The sequence below is a fragment of the Austrofundulus limnaeus genome, unplaced genomic scaffold (assembly GCF_001266775.1).
Source record: "Austrofundulus limnaeus strain Quisiro unplaced genomic scaffold, Austrofundulus_limnaeus-1.0 Scaffold1294, whole genome shotgun sequence".
NCBI classification, from domain to species: domain Eukaryota; kingdom Metazoa; phylum Chordata; class Actinopteri; order Cyprinodontiformes; family Rivulidae; genus Austrofundulus; species Austrofundulus limnaeus.
The window spans coordinates 7,786-22,965 of record NW_013953696.1 but is presented as its reverse complement, the minus strand read 5'-3'; the positions used below and the strand labels follow the sequence as shown (position 1 = coordinate 22,965).

The window sequence follows — 15,180 nt, the reverse complement described above, 5'->3', positions numbered from 1 at the left end:
CACATATATAGCGGGTGGATATAGCTCGCTAGCAGCCTCGCACCGAGGACCTATCCACGTCATCATTTACCCAGAATGCTTTGTGTGGAAATAAAATGGCTCCGTCTGTGTTAAAATATATTTTTAAAAATTATAAAAACTAAACAGCCTACAGAATTTTTACAGTCTTTATTTTACAGTTAAAATAAATGTTTATCAAATAAAGTCTAATGTTACAACTAATCAGGGATCCCTTTAAATGTTTTAATTATTTTAAAAATAAAACTTAAGAGATACATTCAGATTGTAAATAAACAAAAAAATCATAGTAAAAAGAGTTCAGGTTTTATAAAAGAATCTCCAAACATTTTTGATAAATTACGATTTTAAACAATAAACGGTGAACTCTTTCAACAGAATTTCTCATGTCAGAGGACGGAGGACAGAACATTGTCATCAGTGATGCATTCATCAAAGGTAGGAACTAAGATCTTCCTCATTGCTTCGACCACAGTAAATGCATGAATAGTTCCACAAACCCTCCTCTTCCTGTCCTGCTGCTCCTTCCTGCCTCAGAGTCTTTGTTTAACCGCCGTGTGGAAGAGAAGGCGAAGGAAATGCTGTTCACGCCACTGGGATGGCACCACAGCTCGCTGGAGCAGCTCAGAGAGGAGAATGGGGAGAAGAAAGCAATGGAGAGGCTGCTGTGAGTTCATTTCACCACAAAGACCTCGTGTTTCTCTTCTGACCTTTATCAGAAAATGAATCTTTATTCAACAAGTTGTCTTTAACACATAATTCTGAAAATAGATTGATTTTTATATTCCTGGGATGTTTCCATTTTCTGTCCCTTTTTTTGTAATTTTAAAACAGCAGAATATTTGATCTTATTTAAATTCTTATTATAAGGGATGTTTCTGTTAACTCTGTGTGTCCAATCATTTACTTTATCTGTATACAAAAGGGCTGCATATTTTAAAAGTTTACTCACAGTAGCTGCGTTTCCATTGACCATGAAAATGAGCAAATTAGAATTTTGAAAATAAATTTGCTCAGTGGAAACACGTCAATTTCGAAAAAACTTCATTTTTTCGACAAAAGATTTTTGCGCTAGGATGAGGTGGTTTTTCGGCCGTATCGAAATTAGTGTGTTTCGCAAAACTGCAATGGAAACTGTTTTTTCGCATCACCGGAGTCACGTAATCAACAACCGGCTGTTTCTACTGGCAAAAAGACTAAGAAGAAGATAACAGGAAGTAGAAATAGTAGTATTATCACCAAAGTAGTATAAAATAGTAAACTCAGCGACTACAATTTCCCAAAAACACAGCATACGTAGCCGCTCCCAAGTAGGGACTTGTCTCTGGAAAGCCTCGATAAAAGACGCCGACGTCTCCTCTGATGATGAGCGCTAGTGTCGTGGTAGCAACATGCTATGTGTTTACATCCHWVYCTGCCATGTTTGTAATGACTTATCATGAGAACAAACGTATTCACGTGACTTTAATAACATTTCTTACTTAATGGAAACACTGCAGTTGCGAAACTGTGTTTTTTCGACGTCAACAGAATATCGACAAAGTTTTGCGCACATTTGCAATGGAAACACAGCTAGGGAGGGCTGTGCTGTTGAATAGGTACATTTTACGTGWCATCACAATGCAGTACCACAAGAGCAGGAAATTCAGCTGGAGAGTAGGAAATGAAGTAGCTGAGGATCTGCCATCTGAAAAAATGCCTATGTATTGTGTAGTTTACAGGTGCTCCAATAATTCTAACCAAATTAAAAATAAACAATTGTACACTGATTAAATTGTATAATAAATTAAAAAAATTACAGCTCTTTTTATTAATGTTCGTCATATTTGAAACGCGTTGCAGCAGGACGCAGCAAAAGAGGGCATGATTCATGGAAAAACACCTCAATTCACTCTCTGGTCTCACCCTCTCCCCGCCGAGCTAACATAAAACCCCCAATACTTTTTTCTGACTGACGCCTGAAATTATTATAGAAGTGTCAAGAAATCTACAGGAAGATGAAAATAAAAAGACAAGAGTTGAATAAAGTTTGGCAGCGATGGAGAGACGGCAAGATCAGGAGTGAGCAATGAGATTTCAGAAATTATATTTGTACAACTATATTTTATAGTTAGGGTGTGCTTTAGTTAGTTTTGGTGTCTTTGAGATGAAACGAGGCGATTTTTGAACGGGGAACAACYGATGAAACTGAAAGTGAAACTGAAACTGTCTGCTGAGCTCTCATCATTAGTTCTCACTCAGTGAAGCTCTTTTCACATTCAAAATACCTTTTAGGAAATGTATTTTCAGATGCCAAGTAAACTGCATCACAGCGCGTCCGCGACCCCACCACTGTGCGCCAAAATGGGCGGGACAGAAGCGGAAGGTGGTTCTTAAAGAGACAGAGGCCAATTTCAAGGCGTTTAGAAGAGGAAGTGATGAGAAGATAAGTTTATTTTCTATTTAAACATAAAAACAGCATTTTAATAACAGCTAAAGGTGACATAGATACTTTATTATGGTATAGTATTTACATATATGCCTGAGAAACGCATAATATTGCCCCTTTAAGATGCTAGCAGTAGCGGCTAATGTCAACAAACATGCAGCACCTAATGGCACAGAACAGTATGGGAGCCTGAAGTCCAGATTAGGTTCATATTATACTACCAGTAACTTAATACTTACTACTAAATAAATTATAATTTTACAACAACCGAATGCTTTAAAAAAACCTGTAAAAACAAGTTAGCAGTTAACATATTTCTGATGACGCGGTAGACACCGGCGTTCTGCTCCTCCTGACCGCAGATATAGGGTTACAATCTAACATTAATCTTCAGTGATCCACAGGGATAGGAAAAATTGTTCAGAATTATTTGTCAGAAAGATTTCTGCTGGTTTTTATTTGTCACTTGGTAAGACAGTGTGTGGTATCGACAGCCTTGATGGTCAGCAAAAGAACATCCATCTTCGTTATACAAGTCATGTCTGACATATTTATGAACTACAATTATCTTTGTCTTCAAATAAGGATCTAAATCCATACAGTGCAAACTCTCTACAACAGTTTCCTCCACATTTGACTTCCTGCCCTTCATCAGAAATCATCTTTGAAACCATGTGACTGAAACCCAGTTATTATGTGAAACTCACAGCCTGTCCTCTCAACACAGTTCATTCCTACATATTGGCTGTAGTGATTTAATATACAGCCATGAATACTGATATATGAACACCATTTTTTTTCCCATTACTGTTTGCTTGTTTCAGCTCGGCCAACCACAGCCACATGATGGCWCTGCTGCAGCAGCTGCTCTACAGCGAGTCTCTGTCTTTGTCCTGGAGGGACATAATCGTCCCTATGGTCCGGCAGGTAGTCCAGACAGTTCGACCTGATGTCCGCAACTGTGACGACGACATGGACATCCGTCAGCTGGTGCACATCAAAAAGGTCAGCCAATGTTGCTGTGTCTCTCTTCAGACCTCTGGGTTCAGATAAGGATGCAGAGGAAGCAGAAGTTGTGTGTTTTTTTTGTTTTTCAGATTCCTGGGGGCAGAAAGTTTGATTCAATGATGGTCAACGGTTTTGTTTGCACAAAGAACATTGCTCACAAGAAGGTAGAGTTATGTCCTGTCATGTCTTTATTCGCAACAATATTTGTTTTACTTTATTGTTTTTCAATTAACAAAAATTAACAAAACATAAGTAAATAAAAATACACATGGCATTTAAGTTCTCTGAATCTCCTAGGTGTCATATTTTATTTTCAGGCCTTTTGTCCATTTGTGTTTTCTGTAGTCTTAGTTTTCAAGTCAGTTTATCAATCAGACGGATATTTTTTACAAGAATTTGAATCAATTTATTCAAGCTTGGTGGGTCTGCCTGGTTCCATGACCTTATTAATGACTTTTTATTTGTTTGTTTGGCCATTTATTTATCTTGATCTTGTGTATAATTGCATGAGAAATTGCCAAGATAAAAATACACCGACATTTTGTGGCAAACCATATAAGATGCACAAAAACAAAACATAATGGAGACAGTGTTGTCACAATTAATTTACCACCATTAAGRGGTTTCTATTTAATTTTATTTCAAAACATTACTGCAGATGATAAAAACAATTTCTTGTAAAAATTCTTCTGGGCCAGTGAGACTCTGTAGCACCTGTTTGATGGCAACATCTGAATAAAGTTGTGTAATGGATGTAAGGGGTCCTCTGTGATCAGGGAGCACCAAGGCCAGTTATTGTACTTAAATGTTTAAAAATTATTCTATGTAATTTAGCCTTCTCTTTCTCATTGATGAAATTAAACCAAGATGAAGTATTAAAAGTTAAAATGGAAGGATCACAGAATATTTTCTAATTCACTCTTTTCATATCAAAAGGGTTTTATTTCTGAACATGTCCAAAACACTGTTGGTGACTTTTAATAACACTCTTACTACTCTTAATGCTCTTTTTATAACAGGTTTGATGGTTTTTAGTCAACTTTCACCAGATGTTTCAATGTTCAGTTCGTTTTCCCTTTTTTTGTCCTTCATATATTTTGAGTTATTTGTTATCTAACAATGCGTGATGGAATTTAGAAATTATATTCCCTTGTATTCTTTACTATATTATTTTAATGGGAAGAATCTTACTCACTTCTTTCATAAAATAATAGCTTACTTGTAAATATTATTCTTTCCCACTGTATAAACTTATAACCATATTTATTAAATTTATTTTTACTGTCTTATCTTTGTTCAGTACTGTATATTTATTTCAGTCTTTTACTTTTTAGTTCCTTTTAAAGTATTTTTTAAATGTAAAATTGTTGTTGGGTCTAAGATCTCTCTTGAAGTTTTGATATCATTAAAACAAGTTGTTGCAATAGATATGTTTTGTTAAAACTGTAAATTTGACATGGACCCAGATGAACCCGTACATCAAGAACCCCAGAATCCTGTTGCTGAAGTGTTCCATTGAGTACCTGTACAGGGAGGAGACCAAATTCACCTGCATCGAGCCCATTGTGCTGCAGGTGAGGAGGGGACACTGTGGGAATTTAACYGAGGAGGAAACCAGACCTGCTTCTCTGAGGCTGAGATGTTTTCTCTGCCCATTCTTCAGGAGCGTGAGTTTCTGAAAAACTATGTGCAGCGCATCGTAGATGTGCGACCAAACCTGGTGTTGGTAGAGAAGACGGTGTCGCGAATCGCTCAGGACATGCTGCTGGAGCACGGCATCACGCTGGTCATCAACGTTAAACCGGTTTGTGGAACAGTATCAGAGGATGAAACCGTAAAAAGTTTCTTTCTCTTGTTATTTATCATCGTTTTTATTTTTTATCAGTGTAATTTATCAGATTTCTGCAACAACTAATAGTTTGTGTTCAGTTGGTGTCTGTTGAATCGTTATGCATTGAGAAATTCCACTTAGTTTATGAGTTTATTTTTCTCATTATAGCAAGTTTTAGACAGAGTGAGTCATATGACACAGGGTGACCTGGTTATGTCCATGGACCAACTTCTCACTAAACCTCGCCTAGGAACCTGCCACAAGTTCTATTTGCAGCCCTTCACCCTGGCAAACGGTAAGAAGCACCTGTCAGCTCCTTTAGCCTAAGGCTAGTTTACATCTGGAGTCCTCCTAATAATAAAAACAAAAAAAGAAAATAACAGAAAAATAAAAACAATAGAATATAAAACATTTTGCAATCAATAATAAAAATACAAAAACACCCCACTCTTCAAACACAATTAAAAAGTTATATGACTAAACATTCAACAAAAAACCCGCAACTCTCCCAAACCAAAAGCAAACTCTACAATCGATTACCCAGTGTGATTCAGTGATGATCAAGATGATCAAGAGCAGCATTCCACTGAGCGATGGCTTTAAATGAAAAAGCTGCTTGACCAAAGGCTGAGCGCCAAGCAGGAACTGCACAGTTCTGCCTGGATGTTCTGGTTTAGCYCAAAGAAACAGCTGAATGATAATAAACAAATTTTTGCAAACAGATTGATGCTAAACTGTTTAAAATTTTATATACTGTTTCCATATTTGAAAAAAAACTCTGAAATTCTCAGAAGAAAAGTTATATTACTGCACAATCTGACAATGATGGTGTCTTAAGGGCTTGTTGTCCAATATTTTGAGGGCCTGTTTGTAACAAGACTCTACAGGTTTTATCACTGACACATTGGCTTGTCCCCAACATGAAATACAATATGAAATGTGTGAAAAAATGAGTGCGTGCATGAATATCTTCGCCGCTTCCAATGACAAACAAGATCTAACATGTCTAAAATTGACTTAAGTTATATCTAACAGTTTGTGTCATTTTTTAAATGTTTCTTGTAGCTGAGGTTAGAGTCCAAAAAAAACCAACTCCAAGATGCTTAAACTCAGTCACAGTATCAATTTGTTTACCCTTGATGTAAATGTTTAAATTTGAGGTGTCCAGTTTATTCTTATAGAAAAACATACTTTATGTTTTGTTTACATTTAAAGTCAGACATGATTGGTTTAACCAGTGAACCGCTCCCTCCAGAGCTTTGGCTAATTTCTCAGCTGCAAGTTGAGCCGTTTTAGCATGCGTGTACAAAACAGTGTCGTCCGCATATAACTGGACTTCTACATCATGACAAAACTTTGGAAGGTTATCGATGTAAAAAGTAAAAAGCAGGGGTCCAAGCACCAATCCTTGTGGTACACCCGTTGTGCATTTTAGGAAACTGGAATGTACATCTTTGATTTTAACACAGTGCTTTCTATTGCATAGATATGATGCCAACCAAGAAAGGGTTTTAGACGAGAAATTAAAGTTTGATCATTTGGAGAGGAGAACATTGTGATTAAGTGTATCAAAAGCTTTATTTATTTATCTCTTGTCATAACACGTCCTTTCTGTGATTTCTGTCTTTATTGTAAGATGAGGCGAAGACTCTCATGTTCTTTGATGGCTGTCCTCCCCATCTGGGATGTTCCATCAAGCTGCGTGGTCCGTCAGAGTCTGAGCTGGCCCGGGTGAAGGAAATTATAATGCTGATGGTGTGTGTGGCTTACCACTCCCAGCTGGAGATCTCCTTTCTCATGGATGAGTTCGCCATGCCACCCAGTTTACCACAGAGCAGCTCCTTCCACAGCCTGCTGGACATGTCCCCTGCAGACGAGGAGACAGATCAAGACAGCCTGGAGAAGACCGCTGGGAGTGAGGAAAAAACCCACTCTGTAGAGTCTGCATCCAAAAATGGAGATGTGGATGTTCAAGATATGTCAAATCAGCAGTCTCCCCCCATCTTTTTTCAAGAAGATGCTTCTAACACAGAAACCAGGACGTCTTCCCCGTATTCCAGCCTTGGTGCAGCTCCACTGGCTGCCTCTCTTCCATTCCTCATGGAGGACAACCAAGAGTTAGGTTCAGACACTCTTGTTGGGATTTCTGAAGGAGATACGATGGGAGAGAGTTCTCTGGATTTGGAAAACGAGGACTGTTCAGAAACACCCACCCCCAAGTTATTTCGAGACCCCCTGCAGGACGACACAGGGATGTTTGTGGCCGAGCAAGTGGACTCATCCGARGACCGACTGAAGTCCATTTCTGCTGTGTTCAAACATGAGCTGAAGGACGTCATCCTGTGCATTTCTCCTTTCATCACATTCAGGGAGCCATTCCTGCTGACGCCTGAAGGCATTCACTGCCCTAGCAGGGATTACTTCCCTGAACAGGTACCTCTATAGAGCTGCCATTATGATGTCTGTGCTCTAACAGCTCCTGACACAAAGAAATATCTACCAATAGAATATCTATAAAATGCAAAGCATAATTCTGCTCTGCCTGCTTCTTGTCTTTCACTTCAATCACAACCCCATATGTCCTGATGGAGCTCAATAGTCCAGGTAGAAAAAACTAAAAACGTTCAGTAGAGGAAACAGGTTAATCTTTGTTGAAACGTTTCATCTCTTGTCAAAGAGACTTCTTCAGTCTAAGGACTTACAAAAAATCTCAGCCTTATAAGCAGTACCTTTGTATAGTGGATCAACAAACGATGAAATTCAAAGCTGGTTGTTCACGTGGATGTGAACAACCAGTTTTGATTGTCACCGTACTGCTTATGGGGCTGAGTTTACCTGTAACTCCTCAGAAGTAAGAAGTCTCTTGGGCTACGTTCACACTGCAGGTCTTAATGCTCAATTCTGATTTTTTTTTAATCCGATCTTTTTGTGTGAACGTTCACATTACATTTTAAAAGTGACCTGCATCAGACTCCTGTGTGAACGCTCCACAGCACTGATGTGACACGCATGAGCAGTAAAATATGTGACTTCTTCTCATGGAAATATTCCACTTAAAGGCAGAAACTGAATAAAAGAAAGTGCACTGCGTGGTTTTCTGTCATCAGATTTAATAAGGGTTGCATATGCAAGATGAGTGGCAAACGGACAGAGAGAAATCAGTAGCTCTGTCAAGTCACCGCTGGTTAGCAGTGAAACAGGAAACAGTTTTAGGTCGTATTCAGACCTGACAGTTTGCTCCGCTTTAAACGAACCAGAGTTTGTTTCCAGTGTTGGTCCGGACCTTTTCTGCAGGTGTGAATACACTCGTGAACTCTGGTGCGGATCAAACAACCGGACCGAGACCTGCTTTTTGAGGTGGTCTCGGTCCGCTTCCAAACTAACTCTGGTGCGGTTCACTTCAGTTCTCTTCTGGTGTGAATACAGACCGGACTCTAACCGAACCAACTGCATTAAACATGCACCTTTTTGGACCTCACAGGCCACCGTTGCTGAGCTAAATAAACTGAAATCATACTTGTTTCATCGTCTCCTGTTAGCAGCTCTAATGCCAGCATGTTGTGGGTCAGAACACGCAGAGCACCTCGTCTCCTTTGGGTTGTGGGACACATTTACTGACTTCGCTCCAAAATTAGAATATCATCACAGAACCACCGTTAAATTAGCTGCTTCTGACATTTTTAATGCTGTTGCAGTTGTAATATTAGCAAAAATGTGCGCATCAGAACTGCAGCATGCAGGACTTCCTTGTTTTTTTCTGGGTCCGTGGCTCAGTCCCGCCCCGTCCTTTTTTTATCCAATGGGAGCAATGATCGTCACACTCGTGGCTTTGTTTACAAGTTCTAGTTCATTTGCAAAAAAGCACAACGTGAATGCAAACTGCACCAAACGAAAAAAAAAGTCAATTTTTGGTCCGGAACAAACAATTGGACCAAAGGACTTTCCTGGTCTGAATACACCCTTAATATCCGGTGGAGTCCGTGAGTCAGCCAATCACAGGACTACAAATGTCAATATGGTCTAATGACAGAACAACAGCCGTGTAGAGATTATCAAAATAAGAGTGAGGTTACAGACKTGAATTGACGTCTTGAGAATCARGAGAACAGATTATACAAATGTAGCAGTTATCAGAGAGGTTCAGTATGAACAGGAATGAGCAGGCATGTAGTTGTATAATTATTCCAGCACGCTTCTTGTTCAGTCAGCTTGTTTGTTTACAGAGCTAGCATGGATGCTACTTTTAGCGCGTCGAATCTGAAGTTGTTGTTTAATCAGAGCCGATTAAATAATTATCTGACCTGCTTGTTTAGTTCAGTGTTTATATCTGAACCTGCCTCCGACCGGGATGCTCCAGTGAAGCTTTTTACTTTTGAATGAAACGAGCTGGAAATAAAGTATTGACTTAGTAACTTTAGGATCGATACGCTCCAACCCAGGCTGCACGTTACTATCTACATGGAAAATTAAAAGTAAAGAAACAAAGCAACTGGACTTGTGTTTTGGAGCTGTAAACACATGGAGCTACAGATTTAAACAGCGAGACTTGAGGTTAGTGTCTTATCGATCCTTCACCCCCTCCTCACTGATGAAACAGTCAGATGAATGTGACATGAGCGTTCACACTGCAGTCACTTTGTAAACATCAGATATGGATCTGATTTAGAACCACATACTGGCCTGGGTCGGATTTGAAAAAAATGGATTTGGGTCACATTTGCCTGCAGTGTGAACGTAGACTTAGAGAGGAGATGAACTGTTTCATTGAGGGTCTACTCAACCGTTTTAGACACAACCCTTTAAAACTACCAATTCAGCCTCACATCCCACTGAAAAACATATGAACATTTCTGAACGTTTGGCAGCCTTGCTGTATTTTACAGAATCTTYTGTGTCAGTTATTGATGTTTGGGAGGATGATCTGAGGTCATCATCTTTCTCAGCAATAAGAACAACTTAAASCTAAACATCAAAATGTGAAGTAATTGTCTTGGCAGTACAGTGAGAAGACATTCTGACCAGAACACAGTGACAGCGATCAGATGTAACCAGCYTTTAACTCTCACCAGCTCTTCCTTGCCAAGTTGCTACAACTAAACTACAATCAGAAGAAAATGTTAACAATGCTTTTATTTGGAAAAGTTTAATTAAGACAAAACTTTCTTAATTAACTTAAAAAATGTGAAAGATTTCTTGTTTTTCTGTATTTGAAAATGTGACAGTGTTTTGTGTTTTCTCTCACCTGCAGGTTTACTTTTTTCCTCTGCTCAGCAAAGACTTCAGAGAGCTGGAGGGGCGCAGGAAACGACAGCTTCTCAAAGACTCCGCTCCGTCTTCTTTGACTGGTGGACAGACCAATGGTGTGCCCCCTCTCGGGCCCATCAACGTCCTGCCCTGCCACAGTCTCACCAGGACCCTCATTGTGGAGCAGCTGGGCAGCAGCCACGACCTGGCCCGAATGCTGGCAGATTATAGAGCCAATGGAGGCCGGATTCGACCGAGAGGGACCAGCGACCCCTTTGGCTCTGGTGGCTGTGGGCAGAACCGTGGAGCGGACACTTCACTTAAACCACGGATGAAGGCTGACAGTGAAGAGGAAAAGACAAGCAAACAGAAAGACCTGGGCTGGACCCCAAAGGTGAGCAGAGTGACACTACAGAAGAAAAACTTATTCATTTTAGAACATGAAAAATTATGTTTTGAACTCTGTGACATGTTTTTTGTCTTTTGTAAGTTTTACAAATGTCTGTTTTTTGGATTCTCTGTAGCACGCTTTTATTCTCCAAATATGTTAAACTGCTTTAGACGTCTTACTGCAGAAATTTAACATAAGTCAAGTTGCTAAAACGTTTGAAAGAATTCTCCAGTTGAGATGGAGCTGCAGGGATATATCTTCTCTGTCCTGGGAATGTCTTGGAACCTGTGAGGAAAAGCTAGAGAGTGTCCATGGAAAGAGGCATGTCTGGGTTTCTGTCATGGTCCTGTTGCCTCTGTGAGTGGACTAAGGATAAATTGTAGAAGATGGGATGGAGATAAAGCTCCAGTTGGTTTGGATGATGTTCTGCTGTTTTTCCAAGTTGAGCTCATATTTCTACATTCTGTTAAAGCAATCAGCTGATGTCTTTCTTCCTAAGTGGCTGAAGGGAGATTCACTTGGTGATAGRTGTGGCTGTTTTGTTGATTCACATCTTCCGAAGTTTCTTTGTATTCCCTTCACTGTCTAGCCACGGATCTGGACCTTTGGTAGCCTTTTCTTTTCTTCGGACCAAAACTTACCTTGCTCAGCAACTTCGTTTGGAGACAGCTTTGACTAAATCGAGTATCTGACTGGGCTGAGACTGTTAGACAGTAGTTAGTGATCAACATTTAAGAAGGAGGCTCTAAAACGTCTTATAATGTTGGTAGAGTTCTCACTTTCCTCATGAGACATAAAGTCTTTTTATCTTGTTGRTTAGATTTTTTTGATTCAGTCAAGTCGTCATGAGCATCGAGCACTAGAACTACTTTTTGACACCTGGACAGGAGGTCTCTCCTAACAGAACACATCCAGCTCCAAAAACCACAATGAGTACGAATTATAATCTTTGAAAACTGGTCCTGTCTTCAACTCTAAAATGCACTCCAGCTGGTATAAAGTTGGCGGAAATGGGCAACAAAATAAAACACGGCTGCATGTGTAACTCGCTGCGTTTCCACTGCAAATGTGCGCAAAACTTTGTTGAAATTCTGTTAATGTAGAAAAAACACAGTTTCGCAACTGCGGTGTTTCCATTAAGTAAGAAATGTTATTAAAGTCACGTGAATACGTTTGTTCTCGCGATAAGTCATTACAAACATGGCAGCGATGGATGTAAACACATAGCATGTTGCTACCACGACACTAGCGCTCATCATCAGAGGAGACGTCGGCGTCTTTTATCGAGGCTTTCCAGAGACAAGTCCCTACTTGGGAGCGGCTACGTATGCTGTGTTTTTGGGAAATTGTAGTCGCTGAGTTTACTACTTTATTTTATTACTTCGGTGATTTCACTACTACTTTTACTTCCTGTTATCTTCTTCTTCTTCGTCTTTTTCACCAGTAGAAACAGCTGGTTGTTGATCACGTGACTCCCGTGATGCGAAAAAGTGTTTCCATTGCAGTTTTGCGAAACGCACCAATTTCGATACGGACGAAAAACCACCTCATCCTAGCGCAAAAACATTTTGTCGAAAAACGTGGGGTTTGTTTTTTTCGAAATAGACGTGTTTCCATTGAGCAAATTTATTTTCGAAATTCCAATTTGCTCATTTTCATGGTCAATGGAAACGCAGCTACTGATCAAGACTGTAACAGACAATGTGACCTGCTTCTTTACATTTTGGGTCACTAACTTTAGCAGTTGCAGCCCAGTGAGATGCTGGCTTCAAAGAAAGTGCTCACAGTCGAGCCTCTGCTCCTCTGCATTAAAAGCTATCAGCTAACATGGTTCATCTGATTTGGATGCCTCCTGTTTGTATCCCTCTGGTGGTTCTCTGGGCACATCTTACTGGGAGGAGATACCAAGGCAGAACCAGAATAGAGTGAATATGTCTCCTCTGTGGGCTGGGAACACCTTGAGAGGAACTGGAGATGGATGTCTGTTTATTTTGAATTAAGAAAACTGTCCAGATCATGTTGGTAGAAGTTGTTACAAACTCCACTTGCAGGGAAATGATTGAATTCATCCATAATTTATTTTTGAAAGAAGATTAAGCCTTAAGATGTGTTTTAATTGTCTGCTTTTTTACGTTCTTCCCAGCTGGACAGTTTGAACCCTAACAACCACCAGAGGCTGTGTGTGCTCTTCAGCAGCTCGTCACTGCAGTCCAACAATGCACCCAACCCTTGTGTCAGCCCGTGGTAATTTACTCACCACTTCATCAAATTCAATCTAAAACTAAAACACTTTTACTCAGTGATTGTGTTGTGAAACAGGATCGTCACAATGGAGTTTTATGGTAAAAACGACCTGTCTCTGGGCGTGTTTCTGGAGCGCTATTGTTTCAGGTGAATCAGCTRAACCTCCACCACTTTTCAATGTTTTGGTTTGCTTCATAGTGCCTTTCTTCTCCAGGCCCTCGTACCAGTGCCCCAGCATGTTCTGTGACACTCCTATGGTGCACCACGTCCGTCGCTTCGTACACGACAGTGGCTGTGTGCAGATAGTYTTAAAGGAGCTGGACTCCCCCGTGCCTGGTTATCAGCACACCATTCTCAACTACTCGTGGTGTCGTGTCTGCAAACAGGTGAGCCTGGTGGGCAGAGTGTCAATTCAGTTTATTTATATAGCGCCAAGTCACAACATACGTAGTCTCAGGATACTATACACAAAAAAAACAGTCTAAGGAAGCCAACAGATTGTGTTGAATCACTTTGTCACAGTCTCCCCACCTGAGCAAGCACATAAAAACTTCRTTTTAACAGGAAGAAATCTCAGCAAAACCAMGCTCAGGAAAGGTGTCCATCTGCCTCGACCGGCTYGGTTTGAGGGGACAAGAAAGAGACARAGCCAAACACAGAAAAAACTGGTCCAGGTGTATTTACCTCTYGAAGAGAGACAAAGAAAAKYTTATTGATAAAAATAATAGCAACAAACATAGAGGAGAGTGACCAAAAACTGCAGTAGAATGAGGAAATGTGGTCAGTTTGTCCTCAAACTGTCTAAACCTGTAGCAGCATAACTAAGGAAACCAACCCTAACTATAGAACTAGAATATATGTTGCTTGTCTAGCAAATGGCTATGTACCAGTTGGGTGGAGGACAGCAAATGTTGTCTTTCTGCCCAAACCTGGTCGGTTGGATTACATGAGCTATAATCTTGTAAATATTCCCAGTCAGTTTTAAATTTGACTTGCTAAACCTGCAGATACCCTGTCAATAGGTSGAATCTCTCTGTATGGCAGGCTGCTATTATATTTATTTGGCTTCAACACACTTATGTACATTCCAGATATCTGAAAATGTGTTATGACTAGACTGGGTTGTTTTTCAGTTTTATTTATTTATTGTCTTTTAATTTAGAGATATTTCCAGCTTGTTTGTTTGTCGAAGTTGTTTTTTTGAAAATAAGGGCAGATATGATAAGACTTTTTTCTTCATTCTGCACCCTTTTAGCCTGGCCCTTGCCTTCCTACATAGTTCCGCTCAATTCTAGTTTCCCTTCACTGCTCCGTCTGGGATTTCTCCCTTTGACAAGGATTTCTTCAGGAGCATTTCATTATTGCCAATCAGAGAACAGAACGTAGATTTTCTGCACAGTGTCTGCTTGTAGTTTATTTTACTTGGGCCAGTCAACAAACAGACGGCGGAGTTTTGAACAACATCAATTTTCTACACAGTGTCTGCTAGTTAGTTAGCAATCCAATCCGTGTTGATAAGGCATGATTTTTCGTGATTTCCAGTTAGCGTCTTAGCTTAGCCTCCTTTACAGTGGAGCTGGCACACATACGTCGCGGCCAACCGATCCAATCATTTTAAACTTCAACAGAGGCCATGCCTCCAGCAAGAATCACTTCTGTATAGCAGCAAGTCCAGACCCTCGTACGAAGCAAAGTGAAGGACAAGGGTCTAGTTTRTATCAGGCTAGCACCCTTTTCATTCAGGGTATGATTTACTTTTTTWAATGCTGTACATAGTTTGTTTTTATGAGGCGAGGCCGCTGTGCACAGGGGCCATCGGCCCCTTTGACCACTCCCAGCAGGCCAGACGGGTGAATTGTCATGCCCAAGGACACAACGACTGAGGCAGATGGAACGGGGTTCAAAGCGGCAGCCTACCGGTTACCGGACGACTCCCCTAACCACTATGCCACAGCTGCCCAATAATAAGAAGAATTAATAATAAAAAAATTAAAAATCCTGCGGTCATCTTAAGTC

General features: G+C 40.2%; 1 protein-coding gene across 1 annotated transcript in view; it reads left to right on the top strand.

Moving 5' to 3' along the window:
• The window catches only part of LOC106534873 (1-phosphatidylinositol 3-phosphate 5-kinase-like), a gene marked incomplete at both ends in the record, with an annotated part of 49,808 nt that overhangs the window by 30,675 nt on the left and 3,953 nt on the right, over nucleotides 1-15,180 (top strand). The window contains 12 exon segments of the mRNA XM_014031651.1: nucleotides 397-456; nucleotides 556-685; nucleotides 3,271-3,451; nucleotides 3,544-3,618; nucleotides 4,921-5,028; nucleotides 5,118-5,258; nucleotides 5,454-5,580; nucleotides 6,922-7,718; nucleotides 10,534-10,923; nucleotides 13,064-13,164; nucleotides 13,240-13,311; nucleotides 13,379-13,550. Of these exon segments, the coding sequence (XP_013887105.1) occupies nucleotides 397-456; nucleotides 556-685; nucleotides 3,271-3,451; nucleotides 3,544-3,618; nucleotides 4,921-5,028; nucleotides 5,118-5,258; nucleotides 5,454-5,580; nucleotides 6,922-7,718; nucleotides 10,534-10,923; nucleotides 13,064-13,164; nucleotides 13,240-13,311; nucleotides 13,379-13,550 (2,354 nt within the window).